Genomic DNA, 27,833 nt, shown 5'->3' with positions numbered 1-27,833 from the left:
GCTGCAGCTTGATGGAGAAGGACAGACTTGAATGTAATGACTGATTTTCCTTGTTCAAAATGTTTATGGCATCATAAGATTATGCAAAATGTCATGTAATTTATAGTCAAAAGGCTTGATGTCCGTACTTAGATTTTTATTTGCCTGTTTTATTCGCGTTCAAGTGAATGCTTATGATTTAAGCGTTAATTATGAATGAATGATATCAAATAAAGATTGCTCGATACTCGATATGCGCATGCTCGTTTGCGTGTGTATGTTCGTCTGTTGAATGCGGATACACGCACACACACGCAACTAACCGAGGAACGAACGGAACGTGACGAGAAGACTGCTCGGTAAGTCAAAGTTCGGGGGGGGGGGGGGGGAGGGGGACACATACCGCCAAGCTTAATAACTTCAGTGATAACAGAATAACCTCGTGTACTCGCATGTAAAACCGACCCCCCTTTCTGGCACTTAAATCTACTTCTCTCTCTCTTTACGAGGTAAACGCATGTTGTGTGTATCTGTGTGCATGCTGTGTTTGTGAGTACATAATAAGTGAATGCACGTGGATCCAGACTACGGCATATATAAGGTGGGCCATTTAACAGCGCTCGAACATTATGAGTGATAGTAGCCAGCGGAAAGCACATTGTAGACTACATAGTTCTCGCACATGCACTTGTCATTGATACATTCCTTTATCCCTTGATTTCATGTACAGAGACTGCAATGGCTCGAGCCAAGTACAACGGCGTTCCCCGGCTGGAGGACTACGGTGTTTCGCCAACGTTCGGATTTATGGACGCACATCCCACGGTGAGTAGCCCCTAAAAGTGCATTATCATTCTTTTACCTGCAAGTCTATGGCGTCTTTTTTTTTTCTTTACGCATCAAGGAGCTTTGCTCAATTGTTCAATTCTGAAGTCCTGCTCTATAGTAAACGACTAGAGTTGTCTGACACGATATGCCGGTGGTGTATAGTGCCTCTAATACGACCGTAACGTTGTAAACTACTACTATTCTGTGCGTGTTGAGATCCGAACGGCAGTGTTAAGACCGTAATAACAAACCTTCTATGCAAAGTACGATACCAGTGGTATAGTGAGATAATCATGCGTACATGGGGGAGGGGGGCTCCTGTACACTGGCGTAGCCAGGGGGGGGGGGGGGCGATGGGGGCGGTCGCCCCCCCCCCCTAAGATTTGGACCGGGGATTTGGGAGGCGGAAGAAAAAAATGCGTGTATACTGTATGCATGCACATGAAGCGGGTCTCCTTTGCAACCTTTCATCAAATAAGATATATTTTTTTGAATATTTCACTCAAAGTGTGCACCAGATCGTTGAATTTCAATTCAAAATATGCAAAATCTCTCGTGCTTGGGAGGGGTAATCCCCCTCCCAAACCCTCCCCCTCTGTGCCTCTTTCCCTAGCTAAGTACACTTTTTAGATTTACAAAAAATTCTGAATAATTCTGAGTGCACAAGACTTATCACTTATATTCCGAAAACTGAAGGTTCCCTCATGTATAAGGGGAATTTGCCCTTTTAATCGACCCTTTCCTCCCTCAGCCCCCCCCCATCAGTTTTTTTTTTTTTTGTGATTTCCCAAATGTTGATTCCATCAAATATGAGTATACGAGATATCTCAATTTCAACCTTAAAGAGATAAATGCTCCATCGGAAGGGAAGGATGGAGATAACACTCGCCCACGCCTTCTCCCTGCCCCCCCCCCCATCCCCGCCATGCAAAGAAGTAGACTGTGGCTATACCCAGATCGCTTTATTTCAATTCTAAAAACGCAAAAGCTCCGCGAGCGGGAGGGGGAATCCCCCTTCCCCTAAGCTCTACCTCACAAGACTTTATACATACGCACAGATGGTGCACATTCGGAATAAGAGCTAAATTCCGTGATTTTAACACTTCGATGAAAAAGTATTGCACCAAAAATCTGCACCAGATCGCTGAATTTCAGGTCTGAAAACGCAAAATCACCTTCGTGTGGGAGGGGATATGCCCCTATCTACACCCTCGTGTGCATGCTTTTTCTGTTTGATTGCTGAACAGACAGCGTTCATGATATTCAGTGAAAAGAATTAATACAAGAAGTGTATTTGAATTATACCATTTTATAGGCAAATTGTTCAATAATAATCTACACTAAGATATACTGCTACCTTAAACAAGTGGGACTGTTTCACGTCGATAAAACGCGCAAAAACATGCATCAAATTGCACCATTTGCAACATCAAAATGCAAAAAGTTCTTACCGTGGGAGGGGGGCCACCCCCCTCCCACACCCTCCCCTCCCCCCCTCGCTCGCTCCGCTCGCTCGGGTTCAGTCGCGTTCATGATATTCAGTGAAAAGAATTAATACAAGAAGTGTATCTGAATTATACCATTTTATAGGCAAATTGTTCAATGATAATCTATACTAAAATATACTGCTACCTTAAACAAGTGGGAATGTTTCACGTCGATAAAACGCGCAAAAACATGCATCAAATTGCACAATTTGCAAAATCAAAATGCAAAAAGTTCTTACCGTGGGATCCCACCCTCCCCTCCCCCCTCGCTCGCTCTGCTCGCTCGGGTTCAGTCGCGTTCATGATATTGAGTGAACAGAATTAATACAAGAAGTGTATTTAGATTATACCATTTTATAGGCAAATTGTTCAATAATAATCTACACTAAAATATACTGCTACCTTAAACAAGTGGGAATGTTTCACGTCGATAAAACGCGCAAAAACGTGCATCAAATTGCACTATTTGCAACATCAAAATGCAAAAAGTTCTTACTGTGGGAGGGGGACACCCCCCTCCCACACCCTCCCCTACCCCCTCGCTCGCTCCGCTCGCTCGGGTTCAGTCGCGTTCATAATATTCAGTGAAAAGAATTAATACAAGAAGTGTATCTAAATTATACCATTTTATAGGCAAATTGTTCAATAATAATCTACATCAAAATAAACTGCTACCATAAACAAGTTGGACTGTTTCACGTCGATAAAACGCGCAAAATCATGCATCAAATTGCACCATTTGCAACATCAAAATGCAAAAAGTTCTTACTGTGGGAGGGGGACACCCCCCCCCCCCTCCCACACTTTCTCCTACCCCTCGCTCACTCCGCTCGCTCGGGTTCAGTCGCGTTTATGATATTCAGTGAAAAGAATTGATACAAGAAGTGTATCTAAATTATACCATTTTATAGGCAAATTGTTCAATAATAACCTACATCAAAATAAACTGCTACCATAAACAAGTGGGACTGTTTCACGTCGATAAAACGCACAAAAACATGCATCAAATTGCACCATTTACAACATCCAAATGCAAAAAGTTCTTACCGTGGGACGGGGACACCCCCCTCCCACACCCTCCCCCCCCCCCCCCCTCGCTCGCTCCGCTCGCTCGGGCTCGGTCGCTTCGCTCCCACGCAGACTAATCGCCCCCCCCCCCCCTAAGATGAAATCCTGGCTACGCCGTTGCTCCTGTAATGGTGCGAGTCAGTTACATGCACTCTGGAGCTAAACACACTTGATTGTAAACTTAAGCATTTGATAAGGGGAATGTTGTTATCCTGACGTCGTTGCGTTGATACGATTGGAACTATGCTGGCAAGCGCGCCGGAACACTTCTGCTTTTTTTTTTTTTTTTGCTTTTTTTTTTTGCTTTTTTTTTGGGGGGGGGCAAAATCTCGACGGGGCACATTTATGTGACGATGTCAGATCCTCGGAAAGGGAGCGAAGCGAGCGAGCGGGGCGGGGGGGGGGGGGGTGGAAAGGGTGATACCCCCTCCCCCCACGGTACTCTCTAAAAAAAAATCGAGTGAAATATTCACTCCTAAAAGAGTGAATACAAAAAAGAGTGAAATTGGAGTGAATTTTGAGTGAAAATTTTCATTTTCGCTCGTTTTAGAGTGACCTCTGGGATCACTCCGAAATCATCGAGTGATCCCTGAGGTCACTCCAAAATGAGTGAAAATAAACATTTTCACTCATAAGTCACTCCAATTTCACTCTAAATTTACTCTTTTTTTTGTATTCACTCTTTTAAGAGTGAATATTTTCACTCGATTTTTTTTTTTTAGAGAGTAGGGAGCTTTTGTAAAACAGAGTACAAAAGTCGCGTTTATAGACCATTTAAAAGCAAATTTCACAGAAATTAAACATACTGAAAAATAATCAGTGCGAAGGACTATGATTATTACATATGGGGGTACATATGTGATGGTGTGAGAACCTCGGCGAGGGTGTGGGAGGGGGTAGGGACTTTTTGTAAAAACAGAGTACAAAAGTCGCGTTTATAGAGCATTTAAAAGCAAATTTCTAGGGAATTAACATATTGAAAAAAAAAATCAGTTGGAAGGACTATGATCATAACATACGGGGGTACATTATGTGACAGTGTGAGATCCTCGGCGAGGGAGCGAAGCGACCGAGCGGGGGAGGGTGTGGGAGGGGGATACCCCCTCCGACGCCGACGGCAGTAACTTTTCGTAAAAGCAGAGTATAAAAGTCGCGTTTATGGAGCATTTAAAAGCAAATTTATAGGGAATTAACATATTGAAAAAAAAATCATTTGGAAGGACTATGATCATAACATACGGGGGTACATTATGTGACGGTGTGAGATCCTCGGCGAGGGAGCGAAGCGACCGAGCGGGGGAGGGTGTGGGATGGGGATACCCCCTCTCACGGTTATAGGGGCTTTTTTGTTGTTGTAAAAACAGAGTATAAAAGTCGCGTTTATAGAGCATTTTAGATTAAATTTCTAAGGAATTAAGCATAGTAAAAGAAATCACTGCGAAGGACTATGATTATACTAAGTACGGGCAGAGCGAGCGAGCCACTTTCACTTTGCATTCATCTGAAATGTACTCATTAAAAGCGTAAACGTGATTGCATCGTTCGAGCAATAAAAAATATTCTTATACTGCTAGAAAGCAAAGAAGAATATGAAAAAATGTAAGGTTTACTGAAGGTATGTTTTAGCGGGCACACTCGAGGACACGAGGCTACCATCTATACACTAAATTTACTCATAAGTTCATATTAGTGTATAGATATAATAATGTATATTGTTAGTGTAAAATGTGTTAAACCGTAACACTGATTTGTAGAGATCTATATATTCTAGCTGGACGTTGTTGGTGTTCCTGAATAAATGCACCAGATAGCTTAATGTACGGTCATACTGGTGATCTGAAATCTAAAATCGTTCTTTGGACTATAAAGATCTTGCCTCGATTAGAAAATTAGATCGCCCTGAGCAGTGATTTTGTAATAAAAAACTAGTACAACAGGGAATATATGGGTAATTCCATAAAATGGGTAATTCCATAAAAATGAATAAATAAAAAAGGGTCACAACGGTTACGCCCCCTTTTATTAGGTAAGTATCCTCTTGTTTGAAGGCAAAAAAGTTTCCTGCTAAAAGTATCAGATACATTTGTTAAAAAATGCAAAATCATGACTTTGTTGGCGAAATTGCGCGCGTGTTGTGTGTGTGTGTGTGTGTGTGTGTGTGTGTGTGTGTGTTTTACTGTAATACCAGTTTAATAGATTTATGGCTTATTGATGAATAAAAATCTATATTAGTGGCTCAAAAATGATATAAGAATAGCAAATTTGAATACTATGACCAATAGTCATTCATGAAATGATGATTTTTTTTTTTTTTTTTTTTTTTACGAGTGGGTCTCAGGAATCAAGTTTCTCATGTATTCTTGGTGTCCCGAAAATTACTTACACGAGGAACCTTAATTTATGAGGGTAGAATTCATAATAAGCATCAATGTCGAACTATTGTTATCATTTTGATGGCACTCAAATAGTTCTAAAGATTTCAGAGAAAATTGGGCAAAAAAGCCCAACAAACATGACAAATATGTTCAATTGTAATTTTCACAAATAGCTGTGGTGTCCTGCGAAATAACGGGCCTACAAGTAGGACATAATTATGCGTTAATTTGAAAAAAGAAAATGAAGAATGAAAATTTGGTGAGCCGCTTACACGTAGAACCTTCGGGAATCTTTTTCTGGCCCAAAACTGGGGTTGTGTGGTTCTTTGAATAGTGTAGTAAATTGTTGATTACAAAATGACCACTTATATTATTGAAACAAAAATAAACATAGTGTTAAATAGGTATTGAGATGCCAGGATGGAAGGTTCCTCGTGTACGCGGACACGATGCACGGTATCCTGCTTGATACGAGGAACCGTGTTTTCCCCTAATGCTGTTTTGTATGCAGACTTGCTTCATTTTCAATGTAGAATGTTAGTTTTCACTCACTAATGAAGGGACTTGCTAAAAAACAAAAAGCTGATTTTCTGATTTTATTGCCAAAGTAAGCATGTCACCTTATTTACTTACACATTATTTATGGAATTCTTCATACCAGCATACAGTGCATTTTTTTTTCACTACTGAGATCTCTGATTACTGTAAATGCAACTTTGATAATACCTTGCAGGGCCTACGTCTTTAACGCATTGAGTTATCCAGTATACTCATGCAGAAATCAAATGGACTGCTACAAGGGGAAACGGTTATGTCTGGATTGTCTGTAATGACAATAACATTAACTTCGACGCCGCAAGAGGGTCCATGAACCTTAAAGAGATAGCATAGTTTTGCTTGAGACCTGGCTTTAGATTTTTAACCTTTTTAGTGAGATGATTAGAAACCTCCTGTGAAGTATGAAAGAACATGTAATTCCAAGAGGAATTCAACTTTTATCTTATGGAAATTGGTTTTGAAATGGTTGAGATATCCAAAACAAAGCAATACTAATCAAATGTGGGTTCTAACCTTTATTAGGATCGCTATGTTTTACTTTGTTTGAGGATATCTCAACCATTTCAAAACCAACTTTCATGAAATAAACTTGGAATTCCTCGTCGAATGGTATGCTCTGTGACATTATTTAGTAAGTGACTTCTTAAGTGATATCTCTCCAAAAGTTAAAAGCTCAATCCTCATCTTCACCAAAACTGTACCATCCCTTTAAAGGTTTATCAATCCTAGGTCTGTACTGGAATGAGGAAACGGGACTTCCCTATCAGAGCGATTGGGATTATTACTTGCATAACACGGTACTAGCTGTTCAATTATAGCGCACAATGATAGCATGACTGGACATCGAAGTGCTGACCTCAACCATCGGGAGACGAAATCGACAATTCTGACTTTTAGTGAAGAACAATTGAGTATATGAATATAAGAACGACCCAAGTCCATGGAAGATCATTTCGAGTAAACTAAAAAAAACTTAATATCTTTTTTATTTGTCCAATAATATTCTATTTAACTGTGATGGGAAGGCAACATTGTATATACAAATTAGAACATATATTATTATGACAATTAACATTTACATTAATTGTGGAGAGGCCATTTTGTGTGGTGGACTTGGGTCGTTCTTTGATTCATATACATGATATTCTGCCATAGAGATGGGAGAAGGATGAGAGAGGGCGCTATCATATGAATGTAAGAATGACCCAAGTCCTTCATTCTTACATTAATATAAGATTTAACTTATTCATTTCAGGCACTTCCGGGGGTAATTATGATTTATCATTTATACACAAGATGAGTCCATGCATAAGCTATAATTTCCCATGTCAAACTGAATTTGGCCAAAAATTGGACTTGGGTCGTTCTTATATTCATATACTCAATTAACAGATTGCTCAGCTTTCGTGCTCCATAAGTTTTTGATATCAAATCACATGTTATGTCTGTTTATTAACAAACACATTTTCTTTTTCATCATTATCCAAAAAGTCAGTTTATCTGTTTATTAGAATACGGGTTCTTTTCCTCTGAGGGCCTAGTAACAATTAATCTGATCAATACATGATTACTCAACGCATGCATGGAGCTAAAAATATTGAAGGGTATAGTAGTGGCATGTAAACCAAGCAGCTTATAACTAGGTCACAAGCAGAAACATTCAAATTTTGATGAGTGCACACTGATGTAAAGAGTAAGCCTACTGTGATTTTCACTAACGATTCAATCATAAAGCCGCATATACTCTGTGGTATCTATCGTTCAGAAATATTATATCTGTGATTATGTGTATCTAGATTGTGCTAAAAGTTTTAATTTTGATGTTTTTGTAGCTGTTGTTGTACATGATATCGCTGTGTATGATTTTGCTTCGGTAGACCTATCTCTCGTTTCCTCTTATTGAAATGGTCAAACTGTGATTTTCTTAGACGATGGATTTTCAACAGATCGTACTCGTTCGTTGACTATGATTATCTTCCTTTTGCCGTATGTCATACGCACGTATACAGACAGATCTGCCAGAGTACTTCAAACCATGGACGACACTTGCTACCAATACTGCGGACTTGGTTGATAGTGGCGAAGTCAGGGAAAGAATAGAAAAGGTGAGCTGAAAAAAAAACAAACAACCAACAACAATAACAATCATACAACGAATAAACAACATTCAAGATGTCGGCCAAGCGTGATTTATGCCACGCCGGTAAACACGCTGTATTTTTACTATGAAAGAATCGCCAGAAAAATAAAGACGTTTTGGATATTCAGAATGCAAAAATAATGGTTTAAAAAGGAGGAAAAAGTTAACAACAACAACATAGAAAATATATCTAAAGTTAACCTTAAAACGATTATAGTCCCTGGCAATCTGTAATATAGTATATGAATATGTTTGTACTTACCGTATGACTTTTTAAACTGAAATCAATTTCCGTTGTTGTAATATTTTATTTGCCAACGTGCTCTTTCTCGTGTTGGGAATGTTACCTTTTGTTCTGTATCAGATTATATGCTATAAACTCATATAAGCCACGGATTCACTGAAAAACAGCCCCGAGGCTGATAGTGTTTTTTAAAACCATATTGAAATAAAACAAACAAGCAATGCAAATGAGACCAGTTTAATACTCCCCATTACTTCTCGTCGTTGTTCATACATTATCGTTTTGCCTTTTATACATTTCCTGTCTTTATCAAGTATTGCACTTTTGTCCCCTCTTCTTGCCATTGTTTCATATCTACTGGCCCGTTGGAAGCCGATACTCTAACCGAACCCTGGCGCCCTTGAGTGTCTCTAATGCATAGAGCTGTGAGTGAATTTGAGTTTAATGGCAACCCTGTATGTTAACGTTGGGTGCACTCCATAACAATAAGATATTGCAACAAGTACGTGAATACCATTCCTTTGGTATTATTCTGCTTATTCCTGTCTTGATTATTGATAGTATGTGTAAGGCGAGTATAAGGAATTTTGAGGGGTGTGCAGCGCAGTGTGTGCAGAGAAAATTACAAATTGAACGACTAAAAGGTTTGAAACGTCTCATTTCAAATACTTATTCTGAAGGGGAAAAATACCCGACTATATATGTGGATTAAAGACAGAATGACAGGTATTGTGTATTGCATCAGATAAGTTGAGGAAAATCGGATACACTCTGGTCTAACCTAACGAATTTTTAAAGTTTCGATAAGGCCATCACTTTCGCTGGATACGAAGTCTCCAACACTTCGTGATGTCATCGTAGGACAGAGATAATGACAGTGAGAATTCTACAACGTCATTTGATTTATAACGAAGAGTACATATTCGTTCCCTTTGTTGCTGACATTATGATGAGGATGATATCATTTCCTCTGCCTTCGAAAAGACGTTAGCCAAGTGTTCCTCGATTATGTCAGAAATTGAAAATGTCTTGAATTGTCATTCAATCACACATATCTCGGATCCATATCCCTTTAATCTACAACTCCGGCTCTATGCCACATCAGCAGTAGTCATCCTACCCCCCTCCCGGCCACATGCACATCCGTTACATGAAATAGCCGCCCCCTGTTGTGACATCATTATTATGAGGTGGTTCATTTACCCCCTTTTTTTTTACCTGCCATAGATGCCTTTGCTGGATCACAATCGACTGGAAGGTCCCCGCCAATGGAAGGCAGCTCTGGTCTTGCTCACAGCACTGGCGAACGCTTATGTTTGGTGCAATGGGGAGGATGACATTCCAGAGGTAAAGCGGTCTAGACTATATTATTAAGTTGCCAACCCGTCTCCATCTTCTGAAAGTGTTGAATCCCGTCATTTCTGAATCAAAACATTTCCGTAAATTTGTACAGCAAAATGTCAGTGTTGTTTTAACGTTGAAAACACTGCAAGAATTAAAGCCGCTTTGAAGCAGTCGAGCATTGCATAAACGCTGTGGGTGCGTGTGTGTGTGTGTGTGTGTGTGTGTGTGTGTACGTGGGGAAGGGGGTATGGGAGATATTCACATCGGCCAGTGTTGGCCCACTTGTGTTTGAATGAGGTTCATTTGGATATCAACAGTTCGTTTTTGTCCACCCCCATCAAATCAGGTTTTGCCTCGATGCGTGGCTATACCTTTCGCAACAGTTGCAGAGAAGCTGCAGGTGACGCCATCACTGACTGCATGGGGTTTCTCCATGATTAACGCGCATTTTCAAAATTAAGGGTATGCATAAATAATTATTGACCCTACAAAATTTCATGACTCGTTTATCCAATGACTAATCTCATCATGCTTTGATATAAACTGATATAAGCTGCTTCAAAGCAAGCGATACTGCATTCATAAACGATATGTGTGTGTGTGTGTGTGTGCGTGTGTGTGTGTGTGTGTATGTGTCTGCCTATAAGGGATATGTTGCCCCACTTAATATCTCTATGAACAACTGAATTTGCACTAGATGCATTTTTCTTCATGCATACTCTTCGTATCAGGTTTTGCCTCGATGCGTGGCCATACCTTTCGCAACAGTTGCGGAGAGGCTACAGGTGACGCCATCACTGACTGCATGGGGTTTCTCCATGATTAACTGGAAGCTCAAGGACCCAAACGGACAAGTCGAGCTGGAGTAAGTTAAAGGTCCTGTTTACCTTTGGGAGTAGTGATTTTAGAAATGTTACAGATATGACATTTGATGCATATGAGTAGGTCAGCTGTACCACAAAACATCCTGCCATATAAAACTTTTGCGATAAAGCCTAAAATATAAGGAGATACAATGTATCACTATTTTTCTCATTAAACCATAACTATAGTTCACATTTTGAATATTTAACAATACTTTACATCTATTATACTGGTTCAAATTTTTACATTGGTTGTTTCTATCCCTAACTCACATTTTAGAAATATTTTGAAGCACTAATGCTCGGTTTTGTTTCATCTGCAAATGATAAATTATGCCTTTAAGCGATGTTATCGTTTAGAGTACCTACTACGCAATCATACTACGCAATCATTTCTTTGGAGTGTATTGCCTCCACCCTGTCTCAGACATTACCCGGACGTTCACCCGACATGCTCCGGAGGTGAAACACTCCACTGAAATAATCCATAGAAGGGGAGAACAATGTATGCCCCGTCCTCATAACGGGGTTGCTCGGAGACCTTCTCCGGGTATGTTACTATAGGAAAATTGGCTGTCCTTGGCCAGTTCGTTGCGTATACGCGGAACATGCGTCTCATCATGCATGTCTCATCATCGGCATTGCAGTAGCATTATCTGTTCTCTAGTGTTTTCGTCTACGAAATACGTTTACCGTGTAAACACACTTTCCCTCCTCATTTCTTAAGAATGTTCTTGGTAAATATATATATGACAAATGTATCAGTCATAAAATCAGCGACATTGTTGAAAACCAGCTTGTCCTGAACTTGACGGTGGATGCCGTTCGACTTGTAGCATACAGTGTGCTCTGTGGTTACATCAAGATTTCCGGCCAAGGTGATATCTTCTGGCTTCATTACCGGAATGTCTTCCGGACGTTACTTCTAGTCTACCCGGGACGGTCTTGAAAAAAGTTTATCCGAGTTCCTCGGGAGTGCGCTGGCGGGAGGCTGTCCACTTTGTTGCGTCTGAACAGGTTCACGTTGATCATGTTCTCCGGTGTGCTCAGGAGGCATGCTCCGAGTTATGTGGTCTGTTAAGATGGGGTATGTGGTTGTAACGCGTTTGTGGATGTGTGTTTCAGTGGAACAGACCACGGACTGTCAATCATAAGTCACGCTAAGTCTGCTGATCCAGGGGACATTTTTTTTTTTCTGTATTTTCCGAGCCATTGTATGCTATGGCAGGGACAACCACTACACAGACTCGCATTGTGATATATCATATCTGACGTCAAGAAAACGCAAAGGTTGTAACAAGCACGAAGCCATGCAGGGATACTATTATACTAAACCATGAAATGAAGGTAACATCCTCCCCGCTACGTCGAAACGTATAACGATTCATTTTCGATGTTTTAAACAACCGAATAAATCCAGTCATCCGTGATCAAATAAAAAGAAGAAAAACAAACGATGATTGCGAAAGATCGCTGATTATCGACAATTGGGTTGTGGCGGGATGAGATTTGCGCAGAGCAATATCGCTGCTACATGATAATGCTTTCAATGCTCTTAACTCGGATTTTATGATTTGCCTTAAGTCCCAGACTGCCTTGACTCTTAGCTATACTCAAACACCAGCTGGCAGACATGTTTTATATAGTGACCATGCTTAATGTTTGTTTTTTTTTTTTTAATATGAGATGCCCGCCGAGACTGTCAAAACTATCATCATGGGCACCATGATGTGTAGATACCGAGTAATCATAGTAATATCAACAGCTCACAGCAACCTAACAGACTACTAACACACATACATACAGACACACATTCACTCATTCACTCATTCACTCATTCATCGACATATACTCATTCATCGACAAAAAGGGGGAAAGGATGAGTACCAAATGAAAAATTTTACACGTTATGTCACAGTCTGATTACAACAAATGCATTTGCTGAGCAGATAAAGAAAAAGAATATTATATTCAGAAAGAAATGGGTATATGAAGCATGTAAAGTAAACACGTAAAGTAAACACACGCAAAACACACTTCTATGATTACTTTGCTTTGAATGAATGCAATCTCTACAATCTCGATTAATTCTTATTCGTCTACTTCGGTCAATTACAGCTTTCTTGTCCATCACGATTCAATACACTGAAATCTAGCAAATTTAAAACCTGGGATCCTTTTAATATCTTACAATACCTGATCACTCAATCTGTGATGGATCGTGTGTTTTTGGTATTTTTTCCTTTCCCGCCAGTAACATGGAAACAATTGTCCAAGTACGAGGCGGTGCCGATGAGTCTTGGTTCATGTGCGTGGCCAATCAGGTGGAACTCGACTTTGCTCCCGCGCTCTGCAGCATCGTAGAAGCACAAAAGGTGAAGATCTGGGGAGTATTTTGATAAGTAGGCATTTGCAAGTGGACATTCACAATGGTTTTGCTTTATACTCATTCCAAACCTCAGACCAGACAATCGTATTTTTGATACCTATTACAGGGCTCGACCTTGGCCATGGCTCAGTGGCGCGACGGACCGGTGGTCCCAAGACACTAAGAATTCATGCCTGGCGAACGAACTTCCCAAAAGCATATCTTGTCATGCCCCGGTTGGGCGACTCAAATTAAAATAGATTGGTCTGTTTCCTCTTATAACTGTGTAACTATTTTTTTTCTAACATTTCACATAAAGTTTTACCGATTGTAAAGTCCCAAACGGGCCAACAGAGAAAAATGTTTGAGTCGAGCCTTGCCTGTAACTATCTATTTCTCTATCTGTTTGTATCTATCTATTGATCTGTAATTATATCATTTTTATAGTAATTGGTTGAAATTGCTTGAAGTGATAATAATTCTTTTGCAACTTTTTCAGAATGTTTGACACTGTATGGCATACTATTTTGGAAATAATGTCACTTTTTATGACGACATCTTCAAAATAGTACACTATTTGTAAAATTATATTAAAGAGCAATTGTGACATTGCGCGCTGCCTCATTTGTTTATGAAAACTTTGTAAAATGTCATAAAGCAATTTGTCATCGCACCCTGTTTTGTAAGGTCACTGTAGGATCCCTCCATGACACCACACACTTCTCCCCTCATTCTTTCCTTCTTACCACAAATTCAGAGCAAATACATTCTGCCTAATTTCGAGTTTCTGGTTAGAACTGTGGAGTTCGGTACTTCCAATATTTCTATTCACTTCGGGGCTACACCCCGAAGGTACATTTCTATACAATGTATATATACATGTTTATAAATGTATCTGTTATGTATAATATATATATGTATATATATATATATATATATATATATATATATATATATATTATATATATATATATATATATATATATGTATATACATATTATATATGCTTTATTCATCTCACATATTTCTGAAGGCTGTCATTGACGGTGATGTGGAGAAATTTATTACAGAACTCCAAACTATCGAGAGGGCTATACGTACAATGACTCACACGCTAAGCAGAATGTCGGGTAAGCATCTTCATAAAGTACAGTGACCTGTTATTAGATCATTTCTTTAAACCTTTCTGTTCCAGAGATTTTTAGACATTGTGCTCGCTGCTACGTAGTTTTTTGCTCCAATCGGCACATAAAGCACACTAAAGGTGTAATGAAATTGTCTGGCGTATTTCCCCCCCCCCTTTTTTTTGGGGGGGGGGGAGGGGCGGGGGAGGTGATGTACCCTCCCAGTTAAAGGCATATATTTTATTTACCATCTGCAGATGAAATAAAAACCCAGCATGAGTGTTTTAAAATAGTTCTAAAATGTGCTTTAGGGATAGAAACAACCACTGTAAAAAATTGAATCGATAAAGTCAATGAAATCGATGTATTGTTAAATAAACAAAATGTAAACAATAGTTATGATAAAGATGCTTTAAGACTAAACCGTATACAGTATAGTTTACGGTTTAATGAGAAAAATACAGATATTTCCATATATTTTAGGCTTTATCGCGAAAATTTTATATGATAGGATGTTTTGTGGTACGAGACCTACACGTATGCGTTAAATGTCATATCTTGATTTTTTGTTTTAATAATCAAGGTTCCCAAAGGTAAACAGGACCTATAATGATTTCGGGTAAAAATCTGTGCTGAGGAATAGAAGATAGGAATACTGATGCACCAAGCTAATAGGAGAACTTACAGAATCTTCAAGTAAGTAATCGACATAAACAGTAAGCAGTTGCTTAAGATGATGGTCTTCTGCATTTTGGAATTTTTTGCGTAAACTCATAGTTTATTTTCCCTTTTTATTCTCCCTTACTGCATGTCTTACAACTCTTTGACAGAAAGATGCAGGCCTCATGTATTCTACAATGTCTTCAGACCGTTTCTGGCGGGGTAAGAACCATGTCGTTTTATGAGCTTCTCGTTGATGGCTTTTAAGTAATTTAAATGATGTACAGTTTCAGCAGACACAACGCATCACTGGAATTAAGCACACTTTGTCAAAACACCCACTAGTTATTGCAGAGCGAAGGGGGGAGGGGGTATTGGTTGTTAATTCGGCATTTGTGGACAATAATCCGGCAAAAAAAAAAAAACAAAAACAGGAAGGTCAAACCTGTATGCAGTTTTTCTAATAATAACGGGCATATTTTGCTTATTTGATAAAGTTGATACTCAAATATGTTTATATGTGTATGCATTAGTATGTATATAATTATTATGTATTAAATTATATCAAAGTGTATATACATGTCTGTTTATCAATATATTGGTGTCTCTATTCTGCAGATGGGACTCACCAGCATTTAAGAAAAAGAATCTGGACGGACTTATCTATGAAGGAGTTAGTGATCAGCCTTTCTCAGTAAGCACCCATTTCTTATGGTGTATTCTTGAATAAAGATGATAATGATAATGATAACAATAAGATTTTTGGTAGTGCAATCATTTCAATTCATAATCAGGTGAAACTATGAATCTCAGTGTCGTTTAAGCACCATTAATATGTGCATCTAATCATTGGACAGCTAGTGATCACAAATAAAATCCGTGATGAAGATAAAGCTCGTCAAAAGAGACAAAGTTTAAGTTTGTCTCTAAAATGCCTGGAGACTTTGACGTGCAAATGGGTTTTGGTTAAGAATGCTATAACAATACAATATAGCCGATTGGTCTTCAGTTTTGTATACATTCTCCACTTCCTTATTCTAAAATATTCAGCAGCAACACAAATCGTAGCTAATTTGCTGTAATTTTGCGCAACGGTCAGATAAAACCATTCATGCATATTAAAATCCATGCATATTAACCCACAAAGCACGTGCGGCAATTATTAGGGAAAAGTTCAGCTACATATTTGTCCGTGTGTGACTCTGTCACTACTGCAAATGTCATTTTATTTGATACATCCAAATTTGTATGTTTATTTTCATATTTATTTCATTTCATTCTTGTTTCCAGTACACTGGTGGTAGTGCTGCCCAAAGTTCTACGTTACCGTGCCTAGATGCTGCATTTGGGGTGGAGAAGACAGAGTCAGAAGGTGCAAATCACAAATTAACTTACGTTTACATGATAGAGATTAATCCTCTTTGATACAAATGGTTTACTGTAGTCTGCTGCCAAAGCTAGTGAGAATTTTAACTCACTATTGGCCTTATGCATCTTGAGGTATGTCTGTAAGGAGATAGATAAATGCCGATCTTACAGAAATGTTTACATAGAGACCAGTAAGTTTCATAGTAATCATTTGAGAAAAAAGAGAAGAAATAGGAGACCAAAGTCACATTCTGATTCCATTCAGTACGTGCTCGAAGCTAACTGAACAACGAGCACAAACAATTATAATCCATTTGTAATACACGGGCAATGCAAATTCCCGCAGACGAGCTGACAGTCAGTAAAATAATGATGCTATAACGCCCGGCATTGACCCGTGTATAGGTGAAGTTACGCCTGGAGGCAAAAATCAAACTCCGGTCACGTGAGAGCTCTCATCCAATCATTTCATCAGAATCCATATCATCAATTTGTCCTGGTTTTCATAGGACGGATTCTATTTCATAGCATACTCACGCTCATTTTTTATAAGAAGAGTAAGGATGAACAGAAAAATACGAATTTCATCAAGATTGACAAATCATGAAAGGATGGGGTTTTGAAATTTTACATATTCTCGTGCAATAATCGTTGCACTTAAGATCACGTGCACAGTTGATTTCAGGTCACCTCACAACTCTCCTCTCGATTTACGCATTAAACAGATATTGGGCAAACATTATGTGTATGTGTGTGTGTGTGTGTGTGTATCTGTCTGTCTGTCCGTCTGATGTATGTGTGTCAGTAATTAAGTTTACCAGCACCGAAAAAGAAGTCATCATACGCGTACACATATTATTACTGTTACCTAAATGGTATTGATCCTGACGATATAGTACATACCCCTTATTTTTATCGTAAAAATCTTAAAGTCTTAAAGTCGGAGGAAGAAGCGAAATCTTCTAAGACATTGGACTTGCTTTAATAGAAAATGGTCGACTGGCACGAGTAGCAATATCATTTTTACTGACATGTGATCATCGAGTATCTAAGAGCAAGTAAATTAGTACACATCAGCCAAGCTTGAGAGAAAGTGAACAATTTGTTGAAAAAAGATATAAATTTTACAGTTTTCATGGAATGATTGTCATCATTTTTAAGAAAAAAAAGAAGGCCACAATTCGTGAGGTCACACTAGGAAAATGACAGAAAAAAAAAAAACAGAGCATTTAGCAAAATGCCATTCCTTTGTAGAATTTAAAATACAGATAACCTGCAATGGTTTATTCCATATAAATAGATATGCAGGGCTCAACATTAGCGGGTTCCCGGAATGTGGAATGCCGTATGACAGACAGAAGTTCGATGAGTTAAATTGTTAGAAAGCCAGTCATGAATTCCAAAATGTCGACATTGAAATCGATTGCTCTCCAATGTATTTGATTTCATCATTGATTTGATAACAAAAATCCGAGAAAAAAATGATTTTTAATAAGGACCGATAAACATAATACCACTTACTAGCAATTGAAAAATAAGAATTGTAGCAGATGCGCACAACGTTTGCATTTATCTGGAAGTTAAGATGTATTCTCTGCCATTATAGTACATGTATTATATCATGTTAATAAATTCTCAATTTTAGATATGCAACTATATTTCTTTAAGAGAGAAAAAACACAACACAACAAAGAAGTAATTCTCCACTGCTTGCACGTCTCCCAGACTACTGACAAAGTTTTGCAAGCTGAAAAATCTTCAATGAAATAAGGGTACAACATTATTCTTTAGTATCAATTATTCTTTTCTGATCCTCCAGTAACCATCCTAAAGTCCTTCCAGCTGCAGTACATGCCTAAACCGCACCGAGATCTGATAGCTGCAATCTCAGAAGGGCCATCGATAAAATCATTCGGTAAGTGGTGATAATGACTGAGTGAAACGGAAGGAACAAAATTCCAAAGTTCCCCAGTTGGGTGACCTAAGAGAGACATAAACTAGATGATGTAAGATAATCGTGCATAACATAATTATTATGATATATGTCCTGCTTCTTATGTTTGCTTAACGCTATAAATTGTTGCCCTTTGACATGTCTGAAGCAAAAGGATATCAATGAGTCTGTCGTAAGTTCGGACACCTGAGACCACACCGTTGAGTACATCAATACATCAGAGCGTTGGTCGCGACTGTAAATATTAAATACACAGAAAAGAACAAACATAATTTCAACACTATGCAACTACTCATAAATAATCTTACTACCCCAACCCCAGAAAAAAAGAAAACGAAACATTGACAATGTATACTGTATATATATATATATATATATATATATATATATATATATATAATTGATCTTAGTTGTTAGTTTTGATTAGGGCTTAGTAGGACAAGTGAACAATTCTTATGCAACCATACTTTGATTAGACGCAACACTTTGGCTGTAGTGCGTATGTTGGAGAAAGGAAATGAGGGGAGGGGGTAGCGGAAACACAGCTTTTAACTCCTAAAACGTTTCTTGTCATGAAACTAATTTTGTAAACATCGTCAGAGTGTAAGAGTGCATTCTCTCTGATGACCACTCTTTCCCTACAACGCAGTTCACTCCTGTGGGTCACCAGAAGCCGTTCGGTGGTTCAACGCCTGTCTCAGTGGTATGAAGGACTTCAGGAACGGGCACTTAAAGTTGGTTGGAAGGTATCTGTTCTCCTGAATATACATTTTGTTCTCCTGGATAAACGATTCAAACCAAAGTGCAGGATTTCTGAAAAGCCTTTCAGATGACGTAATGCCCTATCGATGATATTATAATCATGTTGGAATTATCATCATAAGTGATGAAGGTCGTACCTTCTTGTTCAGAGGCGTCCTAAGCTAGACACAAGAAAAGCTTCGGCAAGATGGGCCTCTCAGAGGTATAGCCACACACGTCAAATCTAAATGTGATGGCTCTCAGAAATGGTCAAACCTACAGTGTCTACACTTTGCACATCTGGGTCCCGAAATACAATTCATATTGGGTAAATCTTTTGTTCATAAGTGACACATAATATCTCATTGGATAGAAGACTGAACGGTGCACCATATATTCTTTCTTGGGTATGTATGTAGCCCTGAGAAGGGCCTTTTCATGGCCACATACATACCCAAGAAAGAATACTAGTACGTGGTGCACCGTTAAGTCTTGTACCACCCAACATTCTACCGCCACCGAAGCCTTCAAAAATGTCAACATGTGTGATCATAATTCGTGGTTACCAAGGTCTTTAAATTTTCGCCTCTTTACGTTCTTTTACTTTCAGATATATACTAGCAATGTCACGAAGAGGCGATACAAACACCCAATTTTCCCAACAGGCAGAGGCAGGAACTGGCGGAACAGGTGAGAGATGGGAAAAAAGAAACATATTGAAAATGATGGACAACTAGGGGTCAATGAAAAAACAACTACAAATAAATCTCGACAAGCTAAATATTTCGCTCGGCTCTGAAGCGTGATGTTCGTAGTTTTGGTTTTTTTAAATATTTTGTTTGGTTTGTAATTCTTGATGGGGCGTCAAAAACATATTCAGACAGGAATACATCAATATTCTTTTATACAATTTCCATCAACGCCGGAATGTTTCTCAAACTAGGCAAGTAATATGCACCGCAATGCATCTACTAAAATTGCCCATTGCTTTAATGTCCAGAATTACGTATGTAACTTCTTTCTTCCCCGATGTGTTCGTCTCTGCGTTGAATTTACCTTGTCACCTGTTTGTTATTCTCACAGGTTTCCTAAGTTTTCTAACTCGATTGCGAGATGCTACGATCCAGACTATGCTGGGAGGGGCCCGTAAGTCGGAGGTGCAGGATGCCGTCTCCATGGCAACAGGGCAACAAGATAAACGAAACAAGCAGCTATGCAGTTGGTCTACATGGGTCAGGGGCCTTGCAATCTCCCTTCTGGTCGCCACTTTGGCTCTACTTGTAATTTAGTGCCACTAAATGCAAGGTTGAAATACAAGGTTATATGATTATCAAACTTTGTGTTGCAGTGAAATATTTATATACATATGTAATATGTATAATGCATATACATATATATGATGTATATATATGCATATATATATATATGTATATATATATATACATAAATACATTTTTATATTGTGTATATCTATGAAGAGTGTTATTGCAAAATGAGCTAAGCGCCATTTTTAAACATTTCAAAATAAGTCCATCATCAGATAGAGCAAAATAAAACCTTTCTAGTAATACCTCACTTGTGACATAACAAGGAGTATTCTTGAAGTTATGATTAGGAAAATCCTGTATTTTCTTATCATTTTCTTCGTGTTTTAGCAGCTTTAATCACAAATATTTCAACTTAGCTCTTTAGTTTGGAGTTAGATCGTTTTGCGATAAAATTCTTCATACATAGTTATGTATATAGATTCAGTATGTTTTGTCCGTAGATGAGAGGGAGAGAGAGCGTTCACTTTGGGGGATTTCATTGAAAAAAAAAATGCTTTGAGATTATAGATCTATACAGCAGATTTTATTATTAACTCTCGCGTATCTATATAGAATCCTCGATAAACTTGTAATCCAGTAGCTATTACGATTTATTACAATGTAGCAATTCTATAACACTGTGTAACCATGGTGCCTTAATACTGAAATTTAACTTACTGCCTATGCAGTGCATGTGAAGATTTTTGTCAGAGAGGTAATAATGGTTTGTATGGGTTTTATTATGGCTTTAGTTACCTGCAATCATGAAATATTTATTCATAAAGTACATTTTGACACTATAACATATCAACATTTATCAAAATTGTAAGTTATAGTAAATACCATTAAAACACCGTACTCAGATAACTGGGAACACCAATTTAATGATGGCACAATATTACATGTAATCTTTCTTAAGCTTGAGTATGTCGGTTTAACGGTTCAAGTTTTCATCCGATATCAATATAACAATATTCATATACAGTCTTTCCTTATAATTTATCTTAATGAAGGAGGAATACTTGCCATGTTCAACATGCCGCGGTCACACTGACAAAAGATCGAGATCTTATCGAAAGATCGTGATCTTAAAATTCGCAATCTCTTGTCAATGTGACAGCGGCTTTTGATGACTTTGCTGTTAGTTGTTTTTACATTTCTGCACATTAATCAAATGTTGCAAATAATTATAATAAAAAATATCTGCTATCAAGAAAAAAGTGATGTACGAGTAAATATTAATTTGTCAGCCGTGAATGCGAGTGAATGCATATTTACGTAGTCTGAAGGTGTTGGTTATAATTTATTCAAGACAGAGTGTGTGCAATTAATATTAGACCGGAAATTAATCGCAACAACCCCGGTACGGGCTCGTTGTTTTCAGCCCGGCCCAATAGCTAGACAGGGCCTGTCTAGCTACTGGGCCGGGCTAGAAACCACGTACGGTTTTCGATACCTACACGCCGGTCAAGACTATATATTATTGTTATGTGACCCTGCATCACAAAACCAACAAAAATTCGCCAGACATGGATTTTTATACAAGGGCGGATTCTTAAAGAGCAGACTCTAAGCTTTAAAATAATGTGTAACTCAATTCAAATGGACTCCCCTAACCTATCTAGAAAGAAAGCACACACTCTGGAAAAGTGTGAACTGAGAAAAGAGGCTATATAGTACAGGGTCTATTCAAGCACTTAATCTTTACCAAGCCGTGCTAATTGTGCAATGAAAGGGACAAAACACAAGATGTAAGCCACCGGAGCAACAACAATGAAGGGATTATCAGATTAAGCATGTTCTATCCACACATTCTGTCCATGATTAATGCCAACTTTCAAAGCAGTAGAGTTATCCTTTCAAAAGTTATTAGACTTGAAAGTGAAGAGTGTGTAAAGCATTTCAAGAAATGAAAAGGGAACTCTAAGACATACCCGATCTTTCTATTTTCCCCAATAAAAGGATTGTAGAAAAACTGCTGAAAACGCACTTTCAGCGTTATGATCCCAAACTAAAGGGTAATTAAGAAGAAGGATAGCTCTTTCAGAAAATATGGAAAAATTCAATACTGACTCGGTTGACCCATTTCACCTTTTTTGAGTCCTCGCGTAAAATCAAGGGGTGCGATTTTTTGTTCGTTTTGTGATGCACGGTCACATATGCTGTTATCACGACGACAGTTTTCCAATGTAAAAGTACATGCATTAAAAAAACGTGAAGATGAGATAACGTCATCTATTGTTTGATTTAAGTTCTCACATACATAGAATAGGTCAGGGGATCGAAAATTGTGTTCGTTACACCAGGTAATAGATATGATACATAGTAGTAGTAGTAGTAGTAGTAGTAGTAGTAATGATGAGGATAATGATAGTAATAATAATAGTAATAATGATAATAATAATAATAATAATAATGATAATGATAATAGTGATAATGATAATAATAATTATTATTATCATCGTCACCATTTATTATCATAGATATTCACAACGCGCAGCTATCCACTCGAGCTACTCATGGCGCTCACAATTAATGTTCATAAGAAGCACACAATCTCACAGTATATTACAACAGCAGCAACACGTTCATATTTAAAGGGGCATTCCAGCCGATTTTCCTAGTTGTACATCAAGGGTGTTGCGACACGGATTGTCGCCCCTACACAGATTGTCGCCCCCGGACGGATTGTCGCCCCCGTCACGGATTGTCGTCTGGCGACAATCCGTGACGAGGGCTGGCGGCACGGATTGTCGCCCGCCCTCGAAGCATATTTTGCTGGGTAATATCGTTCTGGACATAGTCACTGAAATACTAACACATAACTTACATGGCTACATCCATTGCAAACATGCCATGTAAAAAGTCATGGTGAGGTTTCAAGGAAGTGTGTATGTGCGCGCGCACATAGTGTCCGTTTGTGCGTGTGTGTGTGTGTGTGTGTGTGTGTATGATGGAAGAATGTGTTTATTATGTCAGCTTTTTGTGTATGTGTTTTTTTTTTAGCTGCGCGTGGGTAGGGATACCTAGTAAGCTGTTGCTGGCATAAACGTTGATATTGATTTTATCAGCAGCTTTAACTTTGATGAGTTTGTTTGGCGGATTTGTTTATGAATTCGGAGTGGTGCTCGCGTTCGGGCGTATGCTGCTTTTCTGCATACGGTCCATTATGTCTTATTTATCACATTGGGAAGTCGTTTCATCAGGAATGTGGTATCGGTTCGGGTGTGTGTGTGTATGTGGGGAGGGGGTTACATTTCGTTATTGCACCAAAAAAAAATGACTTATTTGGACGTAACGCCGGACGCAGAGCATTATGTCACTGGGGCCTTACGTAGACACACGAACGCTCACACACAGCACACATAGGTAGGGCCTACGTAGCCCACGAACACCAAACCCCTCAGATACTCATGCAGGCACAAAACTGCGCCCACAAACACGCACCATCACATACCCTTTCATATACACATACGCGACTATAGATACTACATACACACGTACGCATACAGGCACACGTATACACACAGACAAACAAACCACTGCCACTATGCAACCACCACACATGCACAGTTTCTACATATTGTATTATTATACTCCAAACACACACACACACACACACACACACACACACAACAATACGGAAACTCATACACAAGTCACCTATTGTACGCACCTACAAATCATACACAGCACATACCATGCAGCTCACAACAAACAAACACACACACACACACACACACACACACACATACGCATAACTTACCAGTCATACCGATCCCACCAAAGCTTAACACCGGAGCAACCACCCCGAGCCCGGGGCGACAATCCTTGACGGGGCGACAATCCGTGTCGCAACAAATTTTTTGTCATCATGGATTGTCGCCATCGAGGTCAAAAATTGGGAACTGCACAAGCGTCACGGATTGTCGCCAGACGACAATCCGTGACGGGGCGACAATCCGTGTAGGGGCGACAATCCGTGTCGCAACAAAGGGGCACATAGATAAACAGCGCCATGTACACATTCGTTGAATTTGTTGTGGTCCTTTGTTGTGAGCATAGAATTCAATATTCTGAAAAATCAAAATCAAATTACACTGAACAAGGTTGATGACATAGAGCCTCACATATTTCAGAAATGTAGCAAATGTAATTCCATTACAACACCACGTGCTTAACAAGTTCACCTGTGTAGAAGTTATGCATTCTTTCTTATTTTGTTTTGATTCCTTGAGCCCCGACTCATGCATTCTTACAGTGAGGCTGCCATGTCATCATCCTTGGTCATTACCATTTGTTATAATTTTCCAATCACTATACAATCTGAAATTCTGTACCCAGTATAACCAATTAAAGGTCCAATTTACCTTTGGGAGCAGTGATTTGAAAAATGTACAAGATATCACTTTCCATGCATATGTGTCGGTCTGTTTTACCACAAGACACCCTCCCATATAAAATGTTTGCAATAAAGCCTAAAATATAAGGAGATGTCAGTATTTTTCTTGATAAACCGTAACTGTCAACGGTTTAGTCTGGAAACATTATTATTATAATTATTGTTCACATTTTGCATATTTAACAATACTTAACATTGATTTTACTGATTTAAATTTTCACAGTGGTTGTTTATATCCCTTAAGACTATTTCAAAGCACTAATGCTGCGTTTCCGTTTCATCTGCAAATGGTAGATTATGCCTTTAATAGTTGTTCATAATTATGTAAAAGTTTGAAAATCATAAATAATATAAATAATAAATAAAACATAAATAATCTATCTCCCTGCGGATCTTTTAGCTAGCGGAATGAGAAGATAAGGGCTGAAGAGGAGAGCAGTCCAGATCGAGATGGTTTCTGGAGGCTGAGCAGAGATGAGATGTATCGTGATAAAGAGAGTAGCATTTTGAACACGTTGGAGTTTTTGTCCTTAGCACTTGGGGAGGTCATTCAGGAGAGAGTTGCAACAGTCTACGCGGGATGCGATGAATGCATGGCCAGGTTGGTCAGGTTGTAGTGCATGCAGTTTGTTGACGAACAGATATCTCCTCATTTAGTCTGGGCGCAGATTGCAAGAATTTAGAGCTGCGGGCCTTCAAAGTGGACCCCCTTCATCAGCTGTGCGCTGTATCGCCCAGAAAGCCCGGACGCCTGCGGTGTTAGATCCTGCTGTCTTCTGGTAGTGTAGAGCAACGCCCTAGTGGACCGTTTGCACAGGAGCTCGGTGGTGGCTAGGAAGTACCACGAGGACGATGCGGTCCTTCACCGACATCCCCAGCTCGTCGGCCTCGGCGTCGAGGTTGAGCAGGGCGCCCACCTATGCGGATAGGAACATTGACAATCTGCTTACCGGCAAGTGGTTTCTGCGATCATGGAAACAGGTCTTTCATTCAAAGATCTTTCTTCAGCACGGATATGACACAGTGTGGAACCATGGTCTCCTCCAAAAATGTCCGTGTTTATGAATTGCTAGACAACTTTGTGCTGTTTGTCTTCAATCCTCAACAATCATAGATTCAGGGCCACTCTGGGTATCCAGATAGGCTCTGTTAGGACTCTGAACGGGTGAACGTCACGAGACCGACACCCACGAGTCATACAGCTCACAAGTCATACAGCCCATGAGTTATACAGCTCACGAGTCATACAGCCCATGAGTTCGACACTAAGGTAACAAGGCCCATGAGACCGACACATTAAGCCCCGTGTTGTATCTGTCGAACTCATGGGCTGTTTTTACGTAGTGTCGAACTCATGGGCTATTATGACTCGTGATCTTTGTCTCATGGACCTGTTTCCCATGTCGACCTCGTGGGTTGTATGACTCGTGGGTGTCGGTCTAGTGGGATGAACCCCTCTGAACAATGGCCTCCCATACAGAGTTCTGTGTTTAACTACGAGCTCCACTACTTTTTTTTTTTAGGATGTAACATGCCTACTACCACTTCATCCAGGGAGTTCACTCAGTTCATCCAAACATATGCAGATCATCTCGCCATTACATCTCAATCAAGTTCGTTGCCTGACATCACCCAAGTCGTGACCACAAAAATTACGACAATTGACAGATTGAGGGTTCAGGGCCCCGTTTTATCAAAAGATGAAATCGATTTTAAATTTTCTTACCACACAGGCTGCCATAGACTTACAGTTGAAATCAACTAGAAAATCAATTTTAATTCTTCATAAAACAGGGCCCAGGAGTATTTTACTTTCTGCTGACTGATCGGCTCAACCCTTCAAAGACCACTGTTAGCGCCTTCAATCCCTGTATTAGACCGTATTGAAAGTAAACGCTAAACTAATGACAGCCTTCTGCGGCAAGACTGTCAAACATCTGCAGGGGGTTCCCCGTACCTTGGGATTACGTCGAACTGCAACTAAACGTACCGAGAATATCTGAGGAAAGTTTCAGACAAACTTAAATCAAGGGTCAACATGATCAGGAAACTCGCAGGCAACAATTGGGGCTCAAAAGTCACTACTCTCTGTACTGCTATCCTACCGCCTCCATTTCTATCACGAAGATCGGCGATGAAAATCAGTTCACTGCTAATTAGTGTAGAACTGGCGCGTATTGAACTCTTTTGCGAAGGTTCCATATTCGTTCACGTTTTGCTGTACGTAGCGTAAGTGCAAGACAAAGATGTATGACCGAACTGAACACATCAATCTTAATCTTATGTAGATGGAGATCGAGTCTTACAAGAGTCCGGTATGTGGTGAAGAAAGAATCAGGCTCTACTTGTATAAATAACGGCCAATTCAAGAGACGAATCAGGATTGACATTGTTTCTACAATTTATTTTTCTACATAATCACCATTCGATCCAGTTTCATTTGGACGCCCGACACATGGTAGATACACAAGCGTAGATCAATCGATCACATCGATCACTTCAATCTTAATCTTATGTAGATCGAGATCTAGTCTTACAATAGTCCAGTTTGTGGTATAAGAGGAGTCAGCTAGAAATATCATCCAAATCAAGAGACGAATTAAGATTGACATTGTTTCTACCAAATTCTGCATAATTTTAGGGATAAAACAAAGAGGTAAGACAAATAATCAAATTTCTAACCAACTCAGCAACAATAGAATACACCGGCTGTATTTCCAAGTCAAACCAAGGCATTTTATTGCACTGAGGTCGATGCCTCTATCTACTAACGCGATCGAAGCATGTGCGTATGTGGGTGTGTGGTGTGTGTGTGCGTGTGTGCGTACGTTCGTACGTTTAGAATACTTTGTGAGTGTGGAGTGTGGAGTGTGGAAGTGAATGTTTTGTAGCCAGATTATTTAATGTGAGTCCTTTAACACCTGAATGACCATAACCCCTCTATAAGCCACGTTGTTGTTCCTCGTAAACGTACACTCGTTACCTGACGTTTCTGTCTTGTGATGCAAAGTAAGGAGACAGCA

General features: G+C 39.2%; 1 protein-coding gene across 1 annotated transcript; it reads left to right on the top strand.

Annotated features, from left to right (window-relative positions):
* Nucleotides 1-717: 717 nt before the first annotated feature.
* Nucleotides 718-20,390, top strand: LOC139716365 (indoleamine 2,3-dioxygenase 2-like). Its single transcript, XM_071627913.1, has 13 exons — nucleotides 718-808; nucleotides 8,309-8,400; nucleotides 9,907-10,026; nucleotides 10,755-10,888; nucleotides 13,141-13,261; nucleotides 14,288-14,384; nucleotides 15,209-15,260; nucleotides 15,657-15,732; nucleotides 16,329-16,410; nucleotides 18,226-18,321; nucleotides 19,010-19,106; nucleotides 19,712-19,791; nucleotides 20,185-20,390. The coding sequence occupies exons 1-13, from the start codon at nucleotides 718-720 to the stop codon at nucleotides 20,388-20,390; spliced, it is 1,344 nt and encodes a 447-aa protein (XP_071484014.1).
* Nucleotides 20,391-27,833: the final 7,443 nt, after the last annotated feature.

Source organism: Diadema antillarum, unplaced genomic scaffold (genome assembly GCF_040938485.1).
Source record: "Diadema antillarum isolate AM-2024a unplaced genomic scaffold, OU_Dant_1.0 scf00000007, whole genome shotgun sequence".
In the NCBI taxonomy this organism is placed as follows: domain Eukaryota; kingdom Metazoa; phylum Echinodermata; class Echinoidea; order Diadematoida; family Diadematidae; genus Diadema; species Diadema antillarum.
The sequence above is the reverse complement of the archived record's forward strand: the minus strand, read 5'-3'. Positions and strand labels throughout refer to the sequence as shown.